The 27579-nt window shown below is 45.7% G+C and overlaps 2 protein-coding genes across 2 annotated transcripts in view; one reads left to right on the plus strand and one right to left on the minus strand.

The window, feature by feature from the left end:
* LOC126539261 (uncharacterized) overlaps nucleotides 1-27579 on the plus strand; it is a 267707-nt gene that overhangs the window by 16445 nt on the left and 223683 nt on the right. The gene's annotated exons all lie outside the window — the stretch shown is intronic.
* Nucleotides 9858-25961, minus strand: LOC126538313 (Na(+)/citrate cotransporter-like). Its single transcript, XM_050185180.2, has 4 exons — nucleotides 25702-25961; nucleotides 23174-23326; nucleotides 14644-14781; nucleotides 9858-10062 (listed from the first exon to the last, which is right to left on the minus strand). Exons 1-4 carry the CDS (start codon nucleotides 25945-25947, stop codon nucleotides 9916-9918), a joined length of 684 nt encoding a protein of 227 aa, XP_050041137.2. The 5' UTR covers nucleotides 25948-25961; the 3' UTR covers nucleotides 9858-9915.

Here is a 27579-nt window from a genome sequence, read left to right on the forward strand (position 1 = left end):
TGCGCGGTATCCATTGGTGAAAAACAAAATCAGGGTTAGATATAACAGCACATGAACACCTGTAATACCATTAAAAATTGCACGTGCGGCCAACTGAGGCGCTCGCAAACGATGAATTACTACATTCAGTTATCTGGAGCACCACAACAACGGTAGTAATGAAACGAGAGAAAAGCATGTTAGCAAGCGTACGTGCGTTCATTGTCAGCGAGAAGCGTCACGCTACCGCGCCATAGATTGTTTTAAGTGAATGCAAACATGGCGAGATTGGCCAAAACAATAAATCAGAACGAATTCATGTGCATGTAGGCTGTGTGAAAGCGGCGCATTCTTATTCAGTCACTCAGAGTTATTCTGTGGCAGTTAATTGCCCCTTGCGTTTTCTGGTGTCCTGCGCAGCAACTGCTCAACTGGTGCCCCTGCGCAACAAGCGCAGCTATTATCACTCGGAGCAGTGCTCACATCCATCATTTCGTCTCCGTCGACACTCCAATAACTGCTTTTATGCAAAACCACCAAATGGCTCATTGAGCGAAAAAGCCGGCGTCTGTCGCCTGTAGCAGGGAAACGGCAGGAAAATTCCCATTGGCTGCGACGCAACGTCGCGGGTGCGCCTCGACGGAGCATAGCGGGCGAGAGGGAACACCTTCTGCTGCCTTGACGCGACAGGTGTTGCTTGGGTGGAGAGGGCATTGCCGCGACGCCACGTCACCCTCGCTCTCGGAAGCTTGCGTTATCAACGCGTTCCTTGTCAGCGCAAGCTCTCGCCTGCGTTGTAACTGCGCCTCGGTCAGGCCAGCTGGTGGTAACAACTGTATTTCGTCGACAGAAAGGATTTGGTTGACTTTAATGGGCTTCCAGGGTCCGTGAGGTGGCCGTCCGATCAGTTCCTCCAGTGCCGCATGCTGTGGTCGTGAGGCCCTGTCTGTCGGCGACTTCCAAAGCCCAGCTGACGGCCTGCAGTTGAACCGCCGGGACCGAGCTGGACACCGCATCCTCCCACTCTTGCTCGTTAGAGAGTTGCCATTCTCTTTTCAGTTTTAGATTGTCGCAATCGAAAAAACAAAATGTGTTTTAAATCTGCCTTTGTGACCACGCAGAGCTTACATTCGGGGGTGTAGACTCCTGGGTACGCCTTGGAGTATATATAGGGGTTGGGGAATGTGTTAGTTTGTAGCTTCCGCCAGGCCACTTTTGATATTTATTAAGGCCTTTGTCCGGCGGCGGGAGCGTCCTTCTGTTGTTTCTGTAATGCAATGTTATCTCGTGGTGGGTGGTCAAGGTCTCTCTGGCCGACCTCAGGAGCGGCTCGCCCACTGCCCGGTTGACGAAACCTCGGGCTAAGTTGTGGGAAAATTTGTTTTCGTGTATGCAACAATCTTCAGCCTGTAAAGAAGAAAAGGACAGCTAATGCCTGCTTCACCCTATTCTACAGAAATTCTTGAGAAGGCTGCACTCATTTGTGCCCTCAATATGCTCGCACTCGTTGTGCAATTTGTGTTCTAGCCGCGCTGTTTCGTTAGACCCTGAGTGTGAAATCACTTTATGGAGTGGCTTCGTTTTCATATTGTGGCGTAGCGAGCGTTTGTAATACAAGTGTACGATGGAGGCCATGTTGTCACCGAGGTAGAAAAGGCTTGAATGACCTATTGAGAGGCGCCAGTGTAAAAAAGAGAAAGCAGAAATGGCACCAGTGAATACAAATCGAAGGAGACAACGCATATGACTCGAGTTGGGAAAGAAAGAGAAAAATTAGTGTTAGACACAAATGCACGCTGCACGAATGAATGCTTCAATAGAGCAATATGGCTTCTCGAGTGAAAAAAAAATTTTAAGCAGTGAAAGAGGTATAATCAATGGTGGATACCAGCGTAAAAACAAAAAGATGCATGAAGTGCGAATCTTCGTGCGGTCTCTGCACAAGAAGAAGATGAGGAAGAAGCAGAAACTTTATTAATGAATGGTGCGGCACTTTTTGTTGCGGTGGCCTCAGGTGGTGGCTCGAAGTCCTTGGACTCGGACGGCATCTTCAGCTTGCCGGACAGCCCAGAGCTGGTCTGTCAACTCTGAACTTACCGAAAATTATTATGATGAGCAGAGGAGTCACTCACGCAGCTGATCGAGCAGTTCATTTTTACTGACACTCCTGTAGTGGTCAGAAGTCAGGTTCTGACTTTGAGGAAAACCCGTTGCTTCGGCTTAGCGGCAATGGTGTTGCGCTGCTAAGCACGAGGTCGTGGGATGGAATCCAGACTGCGGCGGCCGCCTTTCCATGGGGCGAAATGCAAAAAAAAAAAAAAAAAAAAGAAGAAGAAGCCCCGTGTCGGGCGCATTGAGAGCGCTTTAAAGGTCCCCTGGTGGTAAAAATATATCCGGAGTCCCCCACTACGGTGTGCTTCATAACGAAATCGTAGTGTTGGCAGGTAAAACCCCGGAATTCAGTTCAACTTCGAGGAAGACAACGTCTTTGCGCACAGTGCTTCTGGCTAACTCGGAGCACCGTCAAGCAAAATGCGTACGATAATAAGTCTCGAACAATATTGTTGTACCAACAATATTATCGCTGTTTATCACGCTCAGTCACCATTATATTACTGCTTTAATATTAAGCTAACTTATTTTGAGCGTTCTGCAGCGTCATACTTGGTGAGTGGCCACGTGATAGTGTGATTCTGGTTTAAAACCGAAGTTGAGGCGTGAAATCTTTCACTGCGATGTATGTTTTTCACCAATACTAGGCCAGATTGAACTACTCCCATACTACTCCAGATTGAACGGTTATGGCTCGCATATTTGTTCTGTATCTTCTGGTGCGCCACAGGGCAGTGTATCGGGGCCACTATTATTTCTCATTAATATTAGTGACTTATGTGTGCGCATTTCCTCAAGTATTATATTATTTGCTAATGATTGTGTAGTTTACCGTGTAGTGACTAACCCAAATGGATGTACCGCTCTTCAGTCACACTTAGTATTTCGTCATGGTGTAGTGACTGGTCGACTAACCTTAATATTAATAAATACAAAGTAATTAGGATTTCGCGCAGCGGTGTTTCTAAATATTCCTTTTTGTATTATCTTAATGGCTCGAAATTTGTTTCCCTCCATTCCTGCAAATATCTTGGGGCCCACATTTGTAATGACTTAACATAGTAAGAGCATATTCATTATGTAATTAACAGTGCAAACCACATGCTTGGTTATTCGCGCCACAACTTTTCTTCAGCCCCCGTCTCACTAAAACTAACGCTCTATAAAGCATTAGTTAGCTCCAAACAAGAATGCGCATCATCTATCTGGGATCCTTCGTCATCAGTGCTCATTTCCTCTCTTGAGGCCATCCAGAACCTTTCAGCTCGTTTTATTTACTCCAATTATTCTCGTACTTCCAGCGTGTCTGCAATGAAATCTTCCCTTAACCTTCCTGGTCTATATTGCGGAAAAGCAGCTGACCGCCTGTGTCTTTTTCATAAAATCTTTTTCGCTAACCATGCCTTCCTATATCTCGTAATCTGTTGATCATTGCTTTAAAGTACAAGTGCCAAGCTGCTGCACCAACTTGTATTTTCATTCATTTGAACGAAAGACGTCATCGGGATGGAATCACCTCCTTGCCTCCATCGCCTGGAACCCTGATCAATCTTCATTCAATACGTACACCTGCAATAATGTACCATACCACTCCTTTCTGTAACGGCGCAATGACATTGAGAGTGTTTCAAACAAACAAATAAATAAGTAAATAAATAAATGAATAAATAAATACTTCCGCAATCCTCAGGCCAAAACTTGTGGATGCTGAGGCCGTACTGTGTAAGAATGCCATTGCTCCAATTCCTATTTTTCTAATCATCCATCCCGCTAAGTGCCTGATCTCCACGAAAGCGAAGAAGCTAGTACACGCGCACCGACGCCGACAGGCAAAAAAAAAAAAAAAGAAAAAAAAAACAAGAAACAAATGCGAACTGAAATAAATTGTTACATATAGACCGTTTTTTCGTAGGCGCCGCCATATTGTGAACGCAGTGGCGCCGCCTATGAGCAGCGCCATACTGGCTTGGGTGAAAGCGGTCTTTTGCATGGCAGGTATACGCTCGGCGGTAGGTTCTGGCGTTTGTTTTCGCGGTCGTGCGGTCTATTTAGTATGACGTGCGTCTTCTACGTGATAAACGGTTCTGTGAGGCGTGCTGGAGTGGTTTAAGGCGTCATGGCCGGAATTTCTGCTGGCGTTGAGGTGTACGGAACACGCAGCGCGATGGGGGGGGGGGGGGGGGGGGGGCGGCTCGCATATTTGAGCCTACCATCAGCCTCGGAGATCAATTGTGTATTTCTAAATGTTCCAATCACTAATGTGACCTTATTGCAGTATTGTCCTCTATTTATAAGCTGCGGTTTAGGAGCCATAAAACATACGCGACGATCGTAACAGCATGGGTACTGTTCTGCTACGATAGGAGCTGGGCTGTTTGACAAGCGTTCTAACTGTTCACTGCAGTTACATTGCGTGACTACTTGGTTGGATGGATGAGGATTCCACCCATTAATAAAATAGCTTTGGCTAGTAATAGCAGCATACCTTACAGTCTGAATCAAGCTTGTCCAGCAAAGCGACCGTTTACGAGCTGCGCGAGCGTCCTAAGCAACGTAGGTGCTGGATTACAGATATCTTTGTTCTGTATAGTGCATGGTCCAAGCATACGGCATCAGCGGTTATATATTTACAAACGTTGTGCGGCGTTAGCCCGTTTTCTCTTGCTTTTTAGAGAAAGAGGATGATAACCAAATTTTTTTTTTCGGTTGTGTTCGTTCAGTTCTCTACGACGCACTCACACGTATTACGGAAATTTTGCGCTCAAAAATAGCCATCGCATTCTTTTTATGCGAACCCTCTCATATATTACGGCTGTATACAGGCCAAAAAGGCAATGCCGAAGCACACAGCTTATATGTGTATCGTGCTGGCTCACCAACCGCAGTGGTCACTGTGTTGAGCAGCGCCATGGGCCTCATGCAGCAAGGCTAGCGTAGACATATGGTAACTTCAAGCATACTAGACTTGAAATGCGTGAGAACGATGCCAGTGTATCAAAAATATTTGATAGCGCCTGCCGCTCAGATGTTTCGTGGTTGCCTTAGGTTGGCCGTGCACGAGCATGCGCTCTTATGTTTTATGTTTTACTGCCTACGCCAATCCATCAGACAGTGAGCTGATTTACCATTTAATGTTGGTAATACAGAGACGCCGGTTTTCTTTGTTGAATTAAAATCGATATAAGCAAAATAGTAAAACACACATACACGCACCGCGACCGTCCGGAATCGGGCACGAAAAAAAAAAAAAAGAACACGGGCGTTTCTTCTTGAAATATAGACACGCACTGTAACGCCTTCATTACGAAAACACCATGGAATTGCCTTCCACAATCGGTCTGTCTTATTGCAGCAAAAGTATGTTTCAATTCATGTTATTGAACGTGTACGGTTGTACTCAACGCATGGTGTTAATTTTTAATATTGTAACGCTGCATCTTGTAAGGCATTTCCAAGTGCGCGCCACTAATTGATATGGTACTGATATATATATTTCTTTATGTGCATTTCTTGTGTTTCTTTTCTTGCACTACAGTGCTAATCATTTCTTGCTCAATTCTTGCAATATTCTCGGTATGCGTGCAGCCAGCGGACGAACTACAGTAGCAATTAATTATTTAATTAATTACCTGATTCAATTTCAGCTATCAGCAATATATTACACAGGAGACGACCCGGCACCCATGCGATGTCCATGCCGAAAACAATGGGTGGCACAATTAAAGAACGCCGCGCATATTTCTTGCTGAGGCCTGGCCTTGTTATCAAACGTTGTGCAAGCAGCAGACGAGACTGCGGGCGAGACTGGGAAATATAAGCGTATTTGATAAAACATCCCGGTTACATCTATCAATGTTTCCTGGCGACCAGCATGCAATTCTACACAAATATACACGTTAACTTATACTAGAACCTTTGAGCGATGGCTCGACCTTTTAGCGATGGCTGTCAGTGACAGTGGACTGCGGGTAAAAAAGTGACACTGGTGGTAAATCACATGATTCAAACGATGCCCATTCTGGTGCGCTTGTGGGCGTGCATATTTCTTTCCTGGCGGTTTATGAAGAATTCTTTTTTTGTGTGATTTGGAAATGCAGATACTGCTTCAAACCTGAAGCCGGAAGTGGGAACCGTCACCATGCGCACATAAGGGTAGTGCTGCCTCCACTCTTGTTTTCATTTTAGTAAAAACGTTTCTTAAGCAAAACATGTGGTCGAATCAAATGAACAATACAACCGTATATAGACCATTTCATCGGGCGAGGAGGAAAGGGCGCGCGGAGAGCCTTTCCTAAAATGATTGAGCATGTCAGATTATGAAGTCATCCTTACCGTCTGAATTAGAAGAATGTATCAGCCCTTGATTCTCCAGTATTTTCTGAGTTCTTTACATTTACTTCACAATGAAACTTGTACATAGCACATTTGGTTTTCAGCAGAACGCACTGACACGGACACGAAGGTACGACAACACACGCTGGACTAGCAACTAAAAGTGTATTATTGATTTCCCCGCACTTTTAAAGCACAAGACAGCTAATGCTTTCTTTTTCATAATGCCGATTATCCGTCTTTTAGGTAGAAATATCGTCTTTGCGCAAGTGGTCCTTTTCTTTTGCTGTTAGCAGTATTCATGGCGTACTGAAGGTTGATTGCCCGCTTCTGTCAATGTATTGAGAAGGCGTGGCGGCTTCTTAAATAACGCGCGTCAGCTTGTGTTAACTTTTTTTCTAAAACCTGGATGTCGTGAAATTGAATTGTGCACTGGTGCTAGCGATGATTAAAAGCGAGATTAAAGTCCTCTCTTGCATCGGGTTCCTGCCATACGTTCCTGACACATTCTAAGAATGTAAAACGACCCATCGTGTGCATGGTGCTACAGGCCACCCTAAAAACGTCGTGTCATCGCGTAATGGAAGAGAGCGTCATGCACCTGGTAACCACGCTCACCAACGCTGGCTATACCAAAAGCCTCCTTACAACCGTCACCGAGGGGTTGCTAAAATGACGAGACTCTTGAACAGCAAGGTTCAACAAGAACACATTCCACAGGAAAGGAAAAGGGTCGCCGTTGTGCCTCCTCACCCTCCAGCTAAAGAAGTAGACGGAAAGGAAGGTATCACGGTTGCATGTTCAGCACCAAACAAGGCGTATTCAATGTGTGCACGAGTCAATAATGGCCAGGAAAGTAAGCAATGCACAATAAACCAGAAGAAGAAGTACGATACCCGAAAGACAGGGATGACATATGATATACCTTTATCATGTGGCCGACGACATACAGGACAAACGGGCAAGTGCATTAATGACACGACAAGAGAGCATGCAGCATCTTTGGAAGCAATTTCCGCTGGGCATCTCGCTTTTAATCATCGCCAGCACCAGTGCACAATTTAATTTCACGACATCAAGGTTTTAGAAAAGAAGTAAACATAAGCTGACGCGCGAAATTTTAGAAGCCATGGCCATTGACAGAAGCGGGCAATCTTCCATCAGTACACCATAAATACTACTGGCAGCAAAAGAAAAGGGCCACTTGCACAGGGACGATATTTCTGCCTAAACGACGGATAATCGGCATGATCAAATGAAAAAGAAACATTGGCTCTCTTGTGCTATAAAAGTGTGGGAAATCAATAATACACTTTCAGTTGCTAGTCAAGCGTGTGTCGTCGTTCCTTTGTGTCCGTGTCAGTATGTTCTGCTGAAAACCATTTGTGCTATGTTCAACTAACGGGCTCAGGCAAACACTAGTCTGAAACCTTTACAGTCATATTTGAATGGCAAGCTATAGAATCGACAGCACGGGAACGAGCGCTTCCCTAGCCAACCACGCCACGCGTCGCATGCTTATCTTTTCATTTTGCAGCGCAAGATGGCGCCTCAGTCTGCGGATAAGTGAAGTAATCAGTAGCTTTTCCTGTTACAGTTCAAGCCACATGAGTCACTTTTCCAAGTTCTGGTGACCTCGCAGACAATGAGTTTCAAGGACCTCCTATTCTCGGCGAGCCCATGGGCACTACGCAGCAGAGAGCACTTCTGAAGCCCCTTGAATTCGAGCAAGAGACCAATATCTTCTTGCGAATGTAGGTCCACATCGACGTTCATTAAAAGCCGCTGCTAGACGAGCATTCACTCATCCCGTCAGCTCTTCTACTTCACTTTGCACTCTGAGTGAGCTATAATGAAGAACCCATCTGCGTGCTTCTAGACAGTATTAGCTTGTCGTTAAATTATACATACTAATCATAGAATGCCGGAAACATGGCAAGCAGTAACCACGCTGGTAGCGTCAGCTTGTGATGCATTGTTCAAGTGTAACGCGTTATACACTGAGCCCTATGACGGAAAAATATTCGAATATGTTTTTATTCCAATGTCCTGACGTCAAATGTTGGTAACCGCCGACGCAAGCATCGGGCGGTGACCCGCAGCGTTGCCTAACAGCCCGATCAAACGCTCTCCTCGTTTATAGGAGGTCACTTTTGTTAGCTTTCAGAACACATAACATTGCCTACATTGAGAGGTCTTTCGTATATAATTGGCTGACAAGAGGCGAGGAGCACGCTCAAGTGGAGAGAGATCCGACGGGGCCGAGCCAGCGCACTGAAAATAGATAAGCGGATGAAGAGGGAGGTGGCGGCGTCTGCGATTGGTCCGCTTTCCCTTGCTGAGCTTGCTGTGGCTTGTCTAAAATCGCGGCCGCGGGCCACGGACACTTAAAACTGCCGCTAAAACGGATCCTCAGCAAAGACAGTTGGCACAGCGATGTCTTATACATGCCGAAAAGTCTCGATAACGTTATACGGCTACGCAAAAAAAAAATGTTATACGCAAATAAACCGATGCTCTCCGGCAGGTGTGAGTAGCCAGTGCCTGAGCGATCGGCGGCGGCCATCTTCTATTCCTTTCAGAAGGGGACAGCCTCCGGCTATTCAGGAAAAAATCCAGTTTTTGTTCGGCATAATAATGCAGCTTGAACGCGTACACGTAACTTTACGCTATAAGTTTTCGCGGTTTTGTGACGTCGACTGACAGACAGGTGAAGTTGGTGCAGCCTGAAACCTTTTGACCAATAGCACAAGGTTAATGTCGAAAGGGTGTCGAATCAGAAATAATTTTTTTTGTTCGGTCCATTCATGCATGATCAGCGTGTACACGTCATATGATATGAATAGCTCTCGCGGTTTTCTTGACGTCGCGTGACAGACAAGCGAAGTGGGGGGTGGCCCGAAATTTTTTTGACCACTCGCGGAGGGCTGATTGCAGAATTGGAATATGAAAGATTGGAACAGCTTTACATTACAGCGCCCACTCTTTCATTTTACGTGGGACGTGTTCTTGTGGAACAAAAAAGAAAATGCTGTATATTAACGATTACGCCACTGCCAGCACTCTACACCAGCAGCTAAGTAGAATATGGCCGATTACTGATAATAACTGTGTGCCTTTCCAGGTTAAACGCTGCCTCACCAGGTGGCTCCACGAACATAGTTGCTCATGTATGCGTCACCGGTTGCTCGGTGTTCCGCCAAGGTCAATACGCTTACGGACAAGCTAAGGCTCCCTACACTGTCACGGGGTTTGTGTTGGTGGGCATTGTTTCTGTTCACTTGTTTACTTGTTTGTGCGTTACAGGCAACTATTGTGCGTAATGTTTTGCCGTGACGTGGCACTTTGCTTTTGTTCGGCGATAATGTAATCGAGGATGCGTTGGTCTACATATTTTTTATTGAGTGCAGTAATTCTCTGGCTGCTTAAATCGAATTGAACTCGAGACGATATAGTTGATAAGTCTGTAGAAGAGACCACTCTTCTTTCCAGTCAGTGGTCGATGTACAGGATAGCATGGGTTTTGTTCAGCGGCAGATTCGGCATCGTAGTTGGTATGAACGTCCCATAAAACACGACCTGGTACCAGCACAGGCAGGTCACTACGCTGGCGACGAGGTTTAGCAGGGAAGGGATCACCTGCATTGAGGGCAAGTTATTGTTCAGAACATGCACGGTGTAGCGCGGAAGAACATTCGTTGAACCCGTGCGAATCTGCAAACGAATTGCAGGCAGGCGCCTACACATTCATATATCAATTCCAAAACAGCGAAGTTGGCGCCACTAATGCCGTAAAATCAATTGCAAATGAAAAGGCAAAAAGAAAAGAACAATGAGAAACAAAGTGAAAACGTGAAGAACATAATACAATTATCTGCAGAGTGCGCTGCGTGCTTTGAAACTTCGTCTAGATAAAGTAAACAATGAGAATTGATCGTACCAGGCACCGTTGAAGCGACGTGAAATGATTCAGTAGAAATAAAACATTTAAATTTCTATATACTATCTGAATATTCACTCAGAACTGGATGCATGTATTAACATTCACAAGTGTGACAGGTAAAATAATAGCTCCGACTGGCACGGTGACTAAGATTGCCTGTATGCTACCATACCGTGATCCGAGTAAAAATGCCATATTTGCATAAAATCATTTTTTGCGCAAGCAAAGATACAATGATGTTTCTTACGTCATATGAGCGTAAGCATGGGTTCTCCACTGAGAACTATGTGAGAATTAAGAAAAAAAACAATAAACATTGTAGATGTAAGAAAAATGATTACTCGAAATTATTTTGTTAATTGAAAAGCCACTCTGGGAGGTATACATTATGGCAAATATCATCACCTTTTCATTTACGTAATGTGCTCATACACTACAGAGCAATTGTGTACTATTCGGCACATGTCCTTCGTTTCCCCTATAACAACGTATTATTGTTGTAAACACATATATTTTGCTTTGGGCGGTGAGGAGTGAATGAAATATGTATCGGTGTAGCATATATCTGTGAATTTGTTTTTTTTTGTCGAAATTTGTTTTGTAAAGCGCATTGTGATTGCGTCTTGTAATCTTGTTTGTTTCGTTCACTATGCAGCTTCAATTTATCAGAACGCAGCTTTTTGCTGATCTGTTACCTCTAATTAAAGTGCAACTGTTGTTTTAAGCTTGCATACCCGCGTTTTCAGCGTAAGCCAGTAGAAACTCTGTTCGACGCGTTAATTGGATTTTTAATGTATTTCTGGGGTACGGCTTCAACCCCGCAAGGCATTGCCTGCCTTCTCTCAGGGGATCCTCTTACAGCGCACGTCTAAGGAAAGAAATACAGAAAAGAGAAAGAAAGTTGAGGACGCTCAAGCTTCGGCTTTAAGAGTGGAACGCGATAGCATTCAAAGATCCCTGAGTGCTTGTCAAGCTTGCTAGCAACTGAAGTTTATGTAACCGTAATGTTTACCGAGAAATGCTAGCGGCGAACGCCATGCACGAAGGCGAGCTTTCTGGTAGTAATGCGGCCTCTTGCGTGGGCCACAATGCGGCGGAGGCGAGCGCCATTTGGCGCTGTTGCAAGAAACCGGGCGCGCCGCTTCATGTCCTTTGAGATCTGCGCGCGTGAGCGCACGCGAATCTCGGAGGCCATATCCGCTTTATATATGGTAGAAACGCTGAAAAAGGGGTTTGTGTTTTGAGTTTCCACGTAACACAGTTATGATTTCTTGTATATTCAAATTACAATCCGACGGTTACATGTCTGCAGGTTGTCTGCAAGTCGTACTTTACAATTTTTCTGGCGTATTTTAATTTGTGAAATTTAGTTAGTTGCGTAAGTTCTTTGCGCTATATGAAGGCCCTTCGTGGTAAGAAATTATTTTGTCCTATGCGGAGGTCGACGGTGAACGTGGGACGCCGACGTGGATTTTCTGCGACATGGGGTGCTTAAAGCTATCCTGTTAAAAATAAAAAAAAAATAAAGCTTTGGTTATTGTGTGGGCTGTTCAAACTGGTGGAATTTCACCCGAGTCTTCTGGGATAATGAAGAGGAAACTCTACCTCTTTTGCGCCATTCTAGTTTTTGTGCTCCAGGGAAGAGGAAGATGGCATGCTGAAAAAACAATTATGAAAGCAAAAACAGCGATTGATGCACTTGGGCGCAATAGCTTGCGACTACAGGTGCCCTCAAGACGGTCGCTTCATTTCTTTCCCATCCAAGTGCGCACTTTCAAATCGAAAGTATAGACGGTATCTCAAATAATATTACGTAAGCTGTTAAAGAAAAATCATGTTACCAAAAACGATTATTAGACCTACGGTGTTGCGTCGTCAGACATGTGACGACCGAACACCGTAGATCGTATTATCCTACATTATACCGCGTTTTTTACTCTTTTGACAGTTTGGCTAACGTTAACTGGGAGAGCCAGCATATAGATATTTTCGAGCATTCGATAATCGCGTTGCATAGTTTGATTTGAAATTCTGTGCGAAGAGTTCGAAAAAAATATTCGTTTCCGCCGTGGAAGTCGCGGTCTGCAAAATGTTCTCTTTCTGTGTACAAATTTCGACGCCTTCACAGCAGAGTGGCTCGCACTTGAAGTTGAATCAAGTTTCTATATCACTGATTTTTGAATTTTAGCGTAAGTAACCTTGAAAACCTTTTTCCGGTTACCACATTTTTCGTACCCTGCGCGCTAGTTCAGTGGCTGCGGCGTCACACTACTCAGCACGAGGTCGCGGGTTCAATCTCGGCAGCGGCAGCTGCATTGCAATGGAATTAGAATGCTAGAGCGCTCGTGTAGCATTTATCGGGTTTACATTAAAGAACCCCAGGTTGTCCAAATTAATCCGGAGTACCCCAGTACGGCGTGCCTCATAATGGGATTGTGGTTATGACATGTAATATGGCAAAATTATTAATGATTATTTTTATTATTATTACAGTCAGCAGACGACGGTTCGTACATCCAGTACTGTGTTGCTTGATGAAAAGCTCATCAGTGAATGACCTAAGCGCTTGAAGCCGTCCCCATCCTGCGGTCCTGATAACATCCTGTCCGCAATATTAAAACATTACGGCAGTATATTTGCCCGCACTATTGACGTCTGTATGTAATAGATCCTTGAATACTTCCAGTTTCCCCTCACATGCGGAAAAATTCTTGTGGTATTCCTGTATTTAAGTCTGGCTGTAAAACCGACGTCTCCAATCTGATTTCGTTTCTCTGTGCCACGTCTAAGATTTTTGAGCTTGCTCTTCACAACATATTATCGTTTACCGTGAAGAACTCATTGATTCCGAATCAGCATGGATTGCTCACCGGCCGTTCTACTATCACAAATCTCGCAAGTTTCATGACACCGATCTCCTCACCGGTATTTCAAAGGGGGAAACTTCACACCATTTAATGTGAACTCAGGAAAGCTTTTGGTGTTGTCACCCAGTCACTGCTTAGGATCAAGTCTATGTACTTTCATGTTGACTCGTCGATTGAAAATCTCTCGCGCAGTTATCTTCTTAACAGATCATGTTATGTTAACGTCAGTGACCAATCGTCTTCTTTTTTTTACATGGCAACTAGCGAAATCCCTCGTTGCTCAGTATAAGAACCACTCGTTTTAAAATTTCCTTGTAATGATGTTCTTTCTTCTATTCTCAATTCTTCATTCCTTCTATACACCGATGACATCAACATCATCGTGCTGTCTGATCTGTTTTCTTTCTTTAAATGTTACAAGGATAATAACCTCACTTTGTATGCATGCTGCTAAGACCAAAGTCCTCGACTTTCAGACGCACGACAGCAAGCATTTCTTATTATTCTGTAGCAGCTGTACCATTGCGTAAGGTCTGTGGTATCAATGATCTCGACGTGCTTTTCGATACAACTTTACACTTTTCAGCTCACACTAAATGCATTCCAATGCAGGGTATGCGCTCTCTTGGCTCTGTTTGCAGACTATCAAGGGAATTCAATTCTCCAACACCGTTCTTCAAGGTGTACACAATAATCTGTCATCCTCAACTCGAATACGCGTCGGTCGTCGGACATAATAGATTAGGTCCAGGAAAAGTTTCCAAGCCGATATCACCACTGCTTGAATAAAACAGACCCTGGAGCTTGTTCTAGCACTGTTGAATTATTGTCATTGCCCTTACTTCACTGCAGACATAATCGAACTTACCGTCTGTTTCTTTTCTAACTACTTCACGGTATCCTCACTTGTCCAGAACTCCTCAGTTGTGTCATGTTTCGTATTTCGCGCAAGATCACCAGAGAGCATTGACCTTTCCACGTTCCTGCCTGTCATCCCCCACACGTAAGCGTCCACGGAATACTGAGTCTTTATACCGCTTATTTTCACGATCTCGATATTTCTCATAACTCGCTGTCCTTGTTCTTTTCAGAGCTTTGCATTGTTGTGTCATAGTTCAACTGTTCTTCTCCTCCTTTTTCTTTTGCATTCACGTTGCGCGCTGTTGTATGTACACCCCCATTTTTTTTTTCAAAATTGTTCTGTACGGATTTTTTTTTTTACTGACATTCCCTTGCGCTTTCTTTTTGTGTGTGTATGCGTGCGCCAGCATTCAGGCCTTATGATTGTTCCTGGGCTTGGTAAATAAATTATTGTTAGATTGACTGATCATTATATTTATTTTGTATGCAGAACACACGAACGCTATATTCCTAAAGAGTTAAGCGGAAGCGGCGCAGCAGAGCACTGACCATGTCCGTGAACAGCAGGTCGGAATAGTGGTAGACCATGATGTTGGCGGAGGACGCGCTGGGCAGGACGAAGGACAAGCAGGAAGCCGTGGACACTGGCCAGGCGTAGTACAACGGAGGCACGCGGTCCATGTAAGCCTGCGAGTGCACGACACGGCACATCTTCCGCATACGTCGGGACTTCCGCAGAAGAGAGCGAGCGAGCGAGAGAGAGAGCGAGAGAGAGAGCGAGAGAGAGAGAGAGAGAGAGACTACACGTTTACTTTTTAAACACCCTTTGGAGCTGTACCGCGAATCATCAATAGCCGCGCCGCCAACGAAGAGGAAGAGAGAAAAGCGAATGGACATCTGTCGCCCTTGGGTACTTCGTGAATTGAGAGTGAATCCCTGCAAAATTTCTTTTTATCCGGTCGTCGTTTCGTATTCCAAAGAAAATGTTTTTGGAAAAGCCCTTCCGAAATCTTGGCTTCAATTTGACTCTTCCGTAACCCTTTTCCTTGAGGCTACCGTTTCGGGTTATAGCCACAGGAACATTTGTGACGCGCTCTGCGATTTTCAGCGCAAAGAAATGCATGCTGAAATTGTTCTTTTTTTCCTTTATACTCGCACAATCTTTTATTGCAATATTTAGATATTCTATTACTCATATATGTAACAGTTGACACTAGCTTTGGCGTTTACAAGTTAATAATTTCATTTCACACTATTTCTCGCTAAAAGCAACCAACGATACTAATCGTTCAATCACTCTGTTCATGGCCGAGTGCCCATGGGAATTGCGCTATTTCACTAAAGAAGAGCAACAACAAGGTGACACCATCGCCTGGGCTGCCAGCAGCCCTCGCCGCTCTGCTCATCTTTGTGTCTGCCTTCGTAATAAATGTGGTCGCGTTCACAGCAATCTCCACAAAGCTTATCTGGTCCTCTAACAACAGCCATTGTCAATTTTATGTAAGCTGCCTTTCTTCCAATTGTCTGCGTTCACTACGCTCAAGTCACGCTGATACGTGTATGCCGTTAGTGACGTAAAAGCAATGGCAGCGCAGCGTTAATAGAAAGAAGTTCGCGCAAAAATGCACGACGGTTACCATTGGGGCAAAGGTACGCCCCAACGGATTAAAAAAATATATTTTAGGACTCTTTAATATGATGATATTTTACTTGCGATAACGCACGTGCAACGAAGCAAGTACGACAGACGAGACACGGATACTCTTGTGCGTTGAGTTTTTCGACGGTCGGAGGATTGAACTTCTCTGCGAAAGCGTTAATGAAGCTAAAACAACGTAGGCCGTGAGACTCGTCAAGGAGACTTACCTGCTCACCACAGTTTTTATTTTATTTTTTTAAATTTCCATTATCGAGGGATGAGTTCAAACAGAAAGGAGTTCCACGAGAACAGAGTCCTGTCCTCGTGCGGATGCAACGATTGTACATCTTTCTTTTCAAACGTAGCAATAAGCTGCGGGCTATGACTTGGTAACGTCTCCCGCTACGTACGAGTTCATTTTCGCTCTTCTAAAAATCGTCGTCTCGTGATTCGCACTCGGCGTTGGGGCACTCAGTTTGAGACGTGTCAGCAATAACTAAGGCAACCTTTTTTTCCAAGCCTCTGGTGCCGGAACCTATCTGGGAGCGTTGCACCCGTTCTTGAGCCAGCGACGCAGTTGATACTTGCGGTAACACTTAAGTGTACATAATCGAAGAATAACAGTTCTCTTCTTAGGCGTCTGTCACCTTCGCCTGATCGCATGTGCCCTGTTCCTGCATCAGCCTCACATATGTTCTATCGCCACCGTTGTCTCACTTTCACAGCGAGTGGTCAGATGAAAATGAGCGCGATGAGGGCGAAGTGTAAAAAAAAATGACCAACCCTTCCCTTATCGGGAAATGGGGCTAAGCGAAGCTTGTCCTGCGTGCACCCTACCTTCGTCATGGTTAAGTAACCCACAGGTAACGCTGGCGGATTGCTTCAGCCTCCCGCTCTTTCAGCTCGGGATCTTCTCGTTGCTCTCAGATTGCCTGGGCTCGGGCGTCTCTAACGGCTGGATGGACGCGCCGACGGATAGCGCTTTCACGGGCGAGTTTTGGCCGCCGCTCGTCAAAGGCTGCCGATTCCTCGGGGGAACGTAGAATGTGTGGCCGTGCCATCCGTTTACCGAAAATTAACTGAACGGAAACGAAGACGGCGCAGCACGCGCGACACCCTTTCCTGCCTTTTCCCTCCCCGGCGGCAGCGAAAGTGCTGTCATTGTTTGCGCGCGTGTCGTGAGCGCGCACCTATGCACCTATGCAGCGCACCTATACACGATGCGGCGCAGCTATCAACTTATGAAACCACCCTTTCCCGCAGCTGCCGTGCGCTGGCAGCAACTGGGTTTTTTTGAGTGAACATATCGCCAGCGAAACTTGTGAACCGAAACAAGCCTCGCTTGAAGAAAAAAAAAGAATGCTCGTGTACTTAGCCTTAGGTGCACGTTAATGGTACCCAGCTGGTCTGTAATAATCCGGTGTATTCCACTACGGCGTGCCTCATAATCATGTTTAGGTATTGCTATTCTAAACACCAGAATTAACATTTTAAGAGAAAGTGTGAGTTAGAGCGCCCTGAAGAGGGTGCACCCGCTTATGGATGCCCGACATCTGATTTCTATAGTTTGTGCCACTATGTCAGCTCTTTCAATATATTTGTACGCTGCTATATATTGCTGCTCGATATTCTTGTTTCGATCTCTTATAGTTTTTATCGCTGCTGTCGTGTAACATTACAAAGATACGTTTCGACGCGCGAATTGTCTCGTTGCCCACGCGCTTCGAAGCGCCGTACACTGTTCTCGAACCTGCGCCCTCATCGTTCCACCCGAGTGTATCTCCAACGCGACGCTTCCAGTCCTTTCGCCAACCTGGGACCATATAGCGTTAAACTATTCTATTCCGATTTTATTCCAATGTCCCGACGTGAAAATTTACGTAAATGCTGACGTAAGCATAAGGCGGTGACCCGACCGCTGTTTGAACAGTCCAATCAAATACTCTGGTTTATAAACGGTCACTTTTAGTTGCTTTCAAAGCGAACAGCGTTGGCTACCCTGACAGTTTTTTTTTCTTATCTAATTGGCTGACAAGAAGCCAAGCGCGCAGAAGTAGAGAGGGATTTGGTGGGTCCGAGCTAGCACGTGAACGTATAGATAACCGCATGGAGGGAGCGTCGTCGGCTCGTGCGATTGGTTCGCTCCCCTTTGCTTACCTGGTGGTGCGTGGTCAAAATTTGAGGCGCCGTACCACGGGGAATTAAAAATGCCGCTAAAAAAGTTCCTCAGTGAGGAAGACTTGACAGAGCGCGGTGATGTACATGCAGAAAGGCCTCTACAGTATTAAATGTCCACGAAAGTGTTTTTTAATTTATGCAAGAAACGTAGCTCCGTGTAGCCAGAGCCAGAGCGGTCGGCAGCGGCCGGGCCAGTGCCAAGGTAAAATCTCTAAAAAATCCATTTTCTTTGGCACACTACTGCATATTTACTACGTGGCGAGTTCTCGAGGTTGTCTGATGTCGTGTGACAGAAAAGCAAAGTGGGCGAACCCTGAGCAAGAACTTTGACCAGGTAAGGATGCCCAATGGTGAAAAAGGCGTAAAATTAGTAAGAGCCTATTTCTTTTTTCTATTCATGCCTAATCAGTGCGAGCACGTCATACGAGACGGGGAGTTCTCGCAGTTTTCGTGACGTTGCCTGACAGACAGGTGAAGCGGGCATGGCGTGAAAATGTTCGACCGATTGCGGAAGGCTAATGGAAGAAATTTGATAGAAACCGTTTGTAATAGATCTAACTTGTGGCACCCTTTCTTTGTACCTTATGACTGTCATCAGCAACTTTCTGCGCATATATGACTCTCGAAAGGCCGCGAGCCGCTTCAATTTTGATTCCGCGATCGCCGAATTTTTTGCCACATAAGCGTTGCTGGGGATTTTGGGCACAGGTACGCCCCCAAAATCTGTGCATCCGCCTCCTCGTCTCCATTTGTGTGCCTGATTGCATGAGTGCTCCTTAACCGTTGCTGAACTTGACAATATTTAACATGGGTCTATATAGCGCTTCGCAATGCAGCACTTATCAGTTAAGTATCGGGTGCGAATTACACTCGGAAACAACCTAAGAGTTCAGTGCAAGCTCCGCCCACAATATTGCAGCGCACCTGACCACCCTGCCTCCTCTCTCCGAAATTTAATCCCGCATTATCAAGCCATCCTCTATTGAAAGCACTTCCTGCACTTTACCAAGTTCAGTGCAGCGCCGTCCTCGGCTGAAGAGGACGCTATGGTTCTCACGATTTTCCGTGGAATGTCAATCACATGCAGCGGCGATGCGCTGCGCTGACATTCACTTAATGTATACAGGAATATACCTTATACAATAAATGCTACAGTGAAAAGCACGTGTAGCATACCTGAGTAACTTAAGCAGACTAGGTGACTATGTGTCACCGCCCCGTTTCAAAGGGGATGCCAATAAATCATCATCGCCATTGAGACGACGTGGAGGGTTTCTGCACAGTGCAGTCACTGTATTTGTGTCAGTGACTATCGAAGTGATGGAATTATTAATTTGATTGGACCTTTGAGAAGTTGGGAATGCGTTTGCGCTAAAAAAGAAAGAAACCGCCAGAGAGCCTAAGACTGTGTATCTGTTAGAATGCGAAAGCATTGCAGTCACTTTCGTGAAATGACTTCTTTTCGCGCACGTTCCAGGTCTGTGCAAGCTCTCGCCTGCGTTCTAACTGCAATTTGGTAAGGTCTAATCAAAGCGCGCCAAGCGTTCATAACAAGAATCTCTATCTCTCTTAACGCGCTCGCTTGAATGCGAGAGAGAGAGAGAGTGAGAGAGAGAATAAACTTTATTCAAGAACCCCGGTCTCGGTTCGCCCGCTTTGTTCTAGTTGTCTGCCAAGCCGAGCGTCGGGATGAGCTCGATCATGGCACGTACGTAGTCGGAGGAGGAGTCCGCCAGCCACTCCTCAAGTGTTTAGGTCTACGGGTGGGTGAGAGTTTGGCAAGGCTAGCCTGAATAGCGAGACGGCTCCCCGGACAATCCCACAGAATGTAAGCATTATCCGGGAAGCCGCCGCATGTCATGCAAGCAGGTTTACCAAGCAAACCTTGTATGTAGTGTTGGAAGTGTGGGGACAAGAGAGAGTGTGTCTGTGCACGCCTCCATAGTACCGCCTCTCTTCGCTTCATGTGTGTGTCCGCTTGTGGATACTTCATGGAGTTGTTTCGTAAATCGTCAGGTTTTTCGCGCCTTCCCGCCCGCGCGAAGGCATATTGCTCATTCAGACTCAGTGGGCCCGGCGACCACAGAGGAGGGGTTCATCACCCGAAGGACCACTCAGTCGCGTTGAATGGGACATCAATTATTTATATTTGATAGACTCATTTTATACACTCGAGATAAAGTGGTAATTTTTGGCCCGTTTTATTGTCACCTTAATTTCCTTCCGAAGTTTGTGTAGATTATAATATAATTCGTTTCTCGTCTCAGTTACGTACTTCCAAAAGAACCGGTTCTTTTTATTTAGCGAATACCCAAATTCACAGGTATGATAGGCCCTGTAATTGCGATCAATATTAGAAGGAGGGCTCGATACCGTCCCCCTTTTTGCCGCAGTAATGCGAGAACGCCAAGACTCTCTTGGAATAAAGAGATTCTTGGTGAGTTTCGTGTGCTTCACCTAAATTAAACTGTGGCCTGGCCTCAAAACTCATCAGACCAGAAAGTCATTCGAGCTCTTCTACAGTATACCTGAAGGCGACACACCTGTGTGCCCGACTTTATATATGCTGCATCTGACTTAATAACTGTGAAAGTGTGGTGAAGACTCTTGTCTTTTCTCTTTCTTTCACTCCCTCATTCCCATCCCCACGTGTACCGTAGCAAACTGGCCAAAGTCTAGTTAACCTCCCTGCTTTTCCTCCCTGTCTTGTCTCGCTCTCTCTTTCTCTTTGATAAATGGAACAAATTCTTTGTTTTCTCCAGGTTCCACTTTAGCGGAGTCTAGTGCATGAATGGAAACGCTTGAATAGCTACGTTGAAACAATACTTATTTTCATGCTTGGCTATCTTATCGATGTGCACGGTTCATAGCGTTTATTAGCAATTAGTGTTTCAATGTGTACGTATATATAGTATGCGTCTGTGCAACGAATTATTGATACTTGAATTATTTTATCGTCATTCGTGAAATTGCTTTTTGTGACATGCTGTTTGCGCTCGTGTCACCATCTACTGGGATAAGATTTTGGCAAGTTCAGCACGCAGTTTTCTTTCGTGAGGTATAGCAATACACCTCTTACGGCTGACATCACTACGAGTCAGTTTCTCCTCCACGGTTTGTTTCGTAATAAAGCGGATTCCCCTGCGCGGCTGCTATCGGTAGCTACGGTCTGCTATGTAGCGTAGATATCGCTGCCGCCGCAGAGTGCCACCACGAGTCTACTGTCCGAGCGAACTGCGGCTCGCCGAAGACAACCGCTTTTGGCTTACGTTCAGCGCGTCGTAGGTACTAAAATGGAAAGTAGAGGCATCTATGTTAATATCCACAACTAAATTTGAACTGCGCGCCACGATGACATTTAGAAAACGGAGCGTTCTGGCGCATGCCCCGCTCCACCGTAGCCTTCACAGTGCAAGGCACTGAAGAAGGAGTGGAAGCACCGCGAAGGCGCCGCTTGATTGCCAATAACTCCGCTTCTGCTGGACGCGTTGCAGCACTTTATGCGGCAAAGCATTTCCGAAATAGCATAACTTCCTATGCATCTATCGCCTTGGATAAAAAGCAGTTCAGGGCCCCTTTAACTAATCAAAGTCTATCGATAAGTGGAAGACAATGTTTGGGAGGCGGCGGGAAGAGCTAGCCGCCGAAGCCACGGTTTGTCTAGGCCGGCCAGCCAAGGTTCAGCGGGATCTCGGGAGTGGCCGCTCACGTACGGCGCGCTAGCAAGTTCTACCTTCGGGCTACCTGCACGCGAGCCCTCTTATTCGTCGGCTTTGGACGCTATAGTCGCGCCGCTACAACTGTTACAGCTCGCAATATGAAAGCGATGTGATTTTACTGGCGCCGCACTTCACGGGCAGCGTATACTGGGCCCTGCGCGATGCCGTTACAGACCCTACACGGCGTGTTAGAGCCGTTAAGGGTGGAAGAATGTCTGGCGCACCAGTGTATGGCGCATCCACGTGCACTTGCACCCGTGTATACTTACAACATCGTCCAAGGAGTTGAAGCGAAACTCTAAGCCTTACTATGGCTGCCAGTGCTTCGACTTCGGACGAAACCGCCAATTCTTTTTTCTTAATTGATCTCCTTTTCAATCTACATCTGTTCTTATGCAAAAACACCAACCAACAAACCGAACAACAAACAAACAAATAAACAAATAAGAAAAGAAGAAACAAAAATTAGGCATCAAATCTTTATCATTCTTAGTTCGTGGTGCCTTCCTGCCTAATTATGCAACCCCGACCGCGGAAGCCTTCGGAGAACGAAATTTTACAATAAGCGAAATATTGTTGCGGTCAATTCATACATCCTCGAATTGATAAACATAGTGAATACTTCTCCAAGGTAATCACAACATTTTAAACTTTGACTGCTTGACTGGTCTTCTAATTTACATGTGGCAGTCCCGGCCTCCAAACTTGCCAAGTGGACCGTCAACACAAGAGAAACGTTGACGACCGGACCTTGAGTATATAAAGGTGAATATTTAGCCTGAAAGCACTTGCAGCGACGCAAACAAAAATGTGCTACCGGTGTGGGCAATGCTATTCCACAGAAAAACGACACCAGCGGAAAGCAGCATCAGCCGATGAAGGCGCCATAGGCAAAGGAAGTGCGGTGGAAACCAATGTTTATGGCAACGCGAAAAGAGGCCATAATCACATAGACACGGCGGGTGACTTGTAGTGGGAATTGGTCTATGCTCCAAAAGAAGAAATTAAGATCTAATGCAGGTAATGTACTTGTCGCTTGCGCTGCTACCAAAACTGCAGCTTTCTTGCTTTCGGAGCATGGAACCAATGAAAATAATTAAACGGGGTGCCAGGGAGCCTTAGCACTCCAGAAAAAAACAAAAAAACATACAATGCAAAATTTTCGCTGGCAAGGCCAAATTGCATTTATTATATACCTGCCAATACCTGGTAAGGATATGCCACTTTAGTTAACTTCACGCACCAAAAGCTTTATGGTTACATGTGCATTCTACCAAATATTCACACTGAAGATTACTAGAAACAAGACTAATGGCTTAGATTGCTTATTAGGAGGGTAGCAATAAAGTAATAACTACCACTACATTGGAAAGTAGTTTTTTTTTGCAGGGGAGGGGGGGGGGTAGGAGCGTGTTGTCGAACGATCATTCTTCCTTTTGCAATTTCCCTTCTCAAATGACACGCGTAGCAAAGGGGCGAGTGGGTAAGAGCGCAGAGACAGGAGAGTTTTCTTGGGTTACTAAGAATAGAGAAATGTACGAACGGTTTCGAGAAGCCGGTGCATGCGCATCTTGTCTATGTGACCGGGCACCATCTGGGCCAGGATAGCCGCCCCGACTGTTAGCAGGGTCTGGTAGGTGAACGGGCTGCGACCTCGCCGCCCCCATTCCAGCAGAGAATCGGTGAGTCCGCACTTCTGCATCGAAACATCATACGATAATTGCACAAATTTTGCAAATTGTGCCACAGTGATCTATATGTAGTGTAGCCGCCCTCAATGTGGTCTAGTCTCAATGAAAATAAACAACAGTGCAATTACACGAGTGTCAGATGCACTCTTCGAGGTCATCCATGCATCGCACTGTTATCGGTTTGTAACCACTTTCATCTTGAAATAATATGTTTGAAGGTTGCTGCACAGATCACTTAGTTGAGCGCTGCAGAGTAATAACTTCATCCAGTCTTGAGCACACGATTAACTGAGAGTCACGTTCAATACTCACTGAAGCACGTTGAAAAAAGGTAAGACAAGCGAGGACATTCCAATAAATAGCGCTCATGAAACAAAAAATACGGCAGCATCCATCTTACAATGACTGCAAAAGGAAACTCGATTAGCATTCAAGCAGTGTTGTGTCACGCCTTATTGCTGAAGTCAAGTTTATTTACAATCTGTAGTGCTTATACCGAGACTTGAGTTGCTGCTTCCGCTATATGCAACATATACACTGTCTCCGCTATCGGGCCACTTTAATATGGCACTCGCTTGCCAAGGTCGCCCGAACATGACGACATGACGACGACTGTATGACAACAACGCTGCGACGATGATGGAATGACGACAAAGAAGATGCCGATGTAAAGACAAAAGCGGTAGGACGACGGCGGCATGGAGGCAATGAGACGACAATCCTGAAGTAGTGAAATTGGTGTAACACCGACAGCGTGACAACGGCATGAGGACAATGGAATGACGGCGATAGCATGACGACGACAGAACGACAGCATCGCGGTGATGGCACAACAACGAATGCGTGACGTCTGTATGACGATGATGGCGTGACGATTCTGGCGTGACAACGATGGCATGGGGAGGGTCTGATGAAAAACCTGAAATACGACGATGCGCCGACCATGACGGCGTCACAGTCACCAGCGCATACTCAGTGGTTCATGGGACTAGACAACGGGGCCACTGGGTCAGCGCAGAAGGCGTGATGACGGAACCATGGCAACAGTGGAATGACGAAGTTGGAATGACAGCGTTGGAAAGACCATCACGGCATGACTACCACGAGCACATACCTGTATCGTGCTCGCTCTTTATTCGTATTGGGGTTGTTGTTTATTTAAAAGGCTAAAGGTTAAAATGCCCTGTGTCTGTGTGTTCTTTCTTCGTCCACCGTCGTTTTAGCGCCTTCACTTCAGATCATTTAAGAGGCTGTTCGGTAGTAAGATGTCCCTCTTACTGGTGGCGACCCGAACCTGTACTGCACCCTTTGAGCCCGCCGAATTCGTAGATGGTTTGAATATCCTGCGCCTGCACTAATCACCTGCGCTTGCGCTCCGTTTGGAGACGGACACGCTGCACCGTGGTCAAAGGGGTTATTCATACATTTGTCTTGCTACCCGAATCATTCCACGGCATTTTTTGTTTGTTTGTTTGACGGTACGTGTCCAACGCAGGGGAGTCATTGCCAAGGAAGCATGAAATTCTTGCAACAACTTGCACACTTGTAGGGCTCATAGCTCCTGATGAGAACCAGTATTGGTTTAATAAATTTTACCTACCACCGCAGTGTTAGTTCCTCAAACACAACCATTCGAGCTCAGGTAGACAACGATACTACCGATCTACGGCTAAATTTAGCTCCGGTTGCGTCATGCGTGCCGCAATAGTGGCGTCATCTGTGCACGCAACACATGCAGACCGAGTAATGGCTTATTTGCTCTTACCTAAGAAAGACGCGTGGGTAGTGCAGTTGCAAAGATATGAACGATAATGCTATGACATGTTTTTATTACATGCGGTTTTGACGAGAGACCGCCTTTGGGCCTTTTAAGACTCTTAAAGGTGACATTATGGGCATGATGATGGACTAGACGTTGGAATTAAAACGAAGAAAGGTGGAACTAGTTTGTAGGAGTTCAGGTTATAAAAGTCAGTGCCCTTTCACTTTATGAAGAAGGAGGACCAGCGAAGCTGTGAATGTGGGCCCCTTGATGGCGAACAGCACCTCCATCGCGGGTCGGCGCTGTATTGCACTATCTTCGGGATCGGCCCACGCAAGGGGAGTGCTTAACGCCTGCTTCACCTTCACTGTGGGTCGGCGCGGCATTGCACTATCTTCGGGATCGACACACGTATGAAAACAGTTGGTCTATGTCCACGGAGACGACATCCGCCAAAACCTAGCCATAAACTGCTTCGATGTAAAGGTTAGGCGTGCCGGCATGGTCAGGAGAACAGGCAAAATGGCAGTCATTCTCTGCGCACCTGTATGAGTTAAGTTAGCTGCAGCATAGAAATAAGTTACGTATGTTCGTCTTCTGTTGACTACAGCCATTCACCTTGGCGGCGAATGCAATAGCGTTTCCAGACGCAAGCACCAGTCCCAGCCCCCATGGAATGTGGGGTAGCACCGACTTCCAGTGGAGGGCCCGGTCCTTGCTGGCCATCTCCAGTGCCTGGACAGGCATGAAGGCGAGCAGGAGAAAGACGAGGGCAGTTGGAGTCGCGTCGCTCACGTCCCTGCAAAGAGCGGGCAGGCAGTGGGGCGAAGTGTTGAACGTAACCAAGCTACCTGCGGTGCCCATATTTGTATAGAAGCTGCCGATAAGTTTGTGGCATTTGTTTATAGCGCAGTGGATACCGAAAAACTATAAAAATACATTATTTTAATTTGATTTGTTTAGGACCAGGAGGGGCTTGCACGAACGTTTAATAACGAAAATAACAACAATTTAAGAACGCGTTTTATTGCGGGCTAGGAGTTGTGTACGGAAAATATAAAAACGCGTTCTTAAATTTGTTATTATTTTCGTTAATGAATGTTCGTGCAAGCCGCCCCAGGTTTCTTGCGCTTTGCTTCAATCGGTAAATCTGTCAATGAAGATTTTTAAGATTTGAAGATGAAAAATGATAGCGTGAAGTTTGGATCTTTTGATTGCCCGTATTTCTAGTAGTATATACGCCAGTGGGTGGTGTAATACCCGCATTGAAGCAACCAGCCACTGAGAACCTGAAAATAAAAATCTGCTTGTGCGACCATGCAGACTCACAACCCAAATTCCAGTGAATCTGCCTCCAGTGAACTTGCGTGGAGTGCTTGAATAGGTAATTTATTTCACAGACAGTAATTAACGCGAACGCTTTAAATTTAACCTGCACATAAACATATATCGCGGCCCTTATTTTCACCAAATAAAGCTTTGTGTAGAGTAGAGATTAGATAGAGATGTAGATGTAGGTGTAGAGATTGTGTAGAATAGAGATAGGAAACAGGGCGTAATATGGCCACATAACGCTTTCGAGCACTTGCTAAAGAAATTATTTCCAAACGCTGTAATTTATTCACATACATTTAACTTCGGATGGATGGATGGATGGATGTTATGAGCGTCCCCATTGGAACGGGGCGGTGGGTTGCGCCACCAAGCTCTTGCTATTATACTGCCTAATGCCCTACCTAGGTCAAAGAAGAAGAAAAAAAAAACCCTATGAACTCCCACAACTAATTTTCTGATCCCCTCGCACACGCACACTCCACGCCATAGGGTGGAGGGCGTAGCAGTTAATTTCGATGCACTTGGCCGTGGCACGGCAGAGGGCTACACTCATGCAGAGAATCACATCTTACCCTATTTATGGCAGTTGACATTCATTCTTTATTATATCATTAGTTGCTGGTTATTGTACGTATTATCATCAAGACGAGACATAATTTATTACCATTGTCATGTTCATACGACATCTACAAGTCACCTAACTGATCTATTCTTTCTAGAGGACGGTTACAAGATACGCAGATGCCAGATACGCCAAATCCGTCTGTCGGCTAAAAAGACCTTGACTTCTTAGGGTGCCTTGCTTCGATCACCGAAACCAACTGCGGACCTGGTATGAAGAATGGAAATTGGGTAAAAATGAGGCTTTGGTAATTGTTTGTATCCAGCTTCATCGCAGATACAGCGTTCCGTAAACATTTGTGGCTGATACAGCGTTATTGTCAGGTCTCACTGTCGTGAAACAAGGGATAACTTTATGATTTGGCTACTTGCTCACGTGAGTGGTTAATGTAACAAGTGTTAGCATGTACCGTTGTACGCTCAGGAACGAGGTCCATCCGGGGAAAAAGACAGGCTCTCGGGTAAAAAGGATCAGCACGAACACGACAAAGAAGAACGCCATGATGCCTTCCCAGGGCCTGCGTAGGTGCGCCAGCGAAC

The sequence above is a fragment of the Dermacentor andersoni genome, chromosome 3, assembly GCF_023375885.2.
Source record: "Dermacentor andersoni chromosome 3, qqDerAnde1_hic_scaffold, whole genome shotgun sequence".
In the NCBI taxonomy this organism is placed as follows: domain Eukaryota; kingdom Metazoa; phylum Arthropoda; class Arachnida; order Ixodida; family Ixodidae; genus Dermacentor; species Dermacentor andersoni.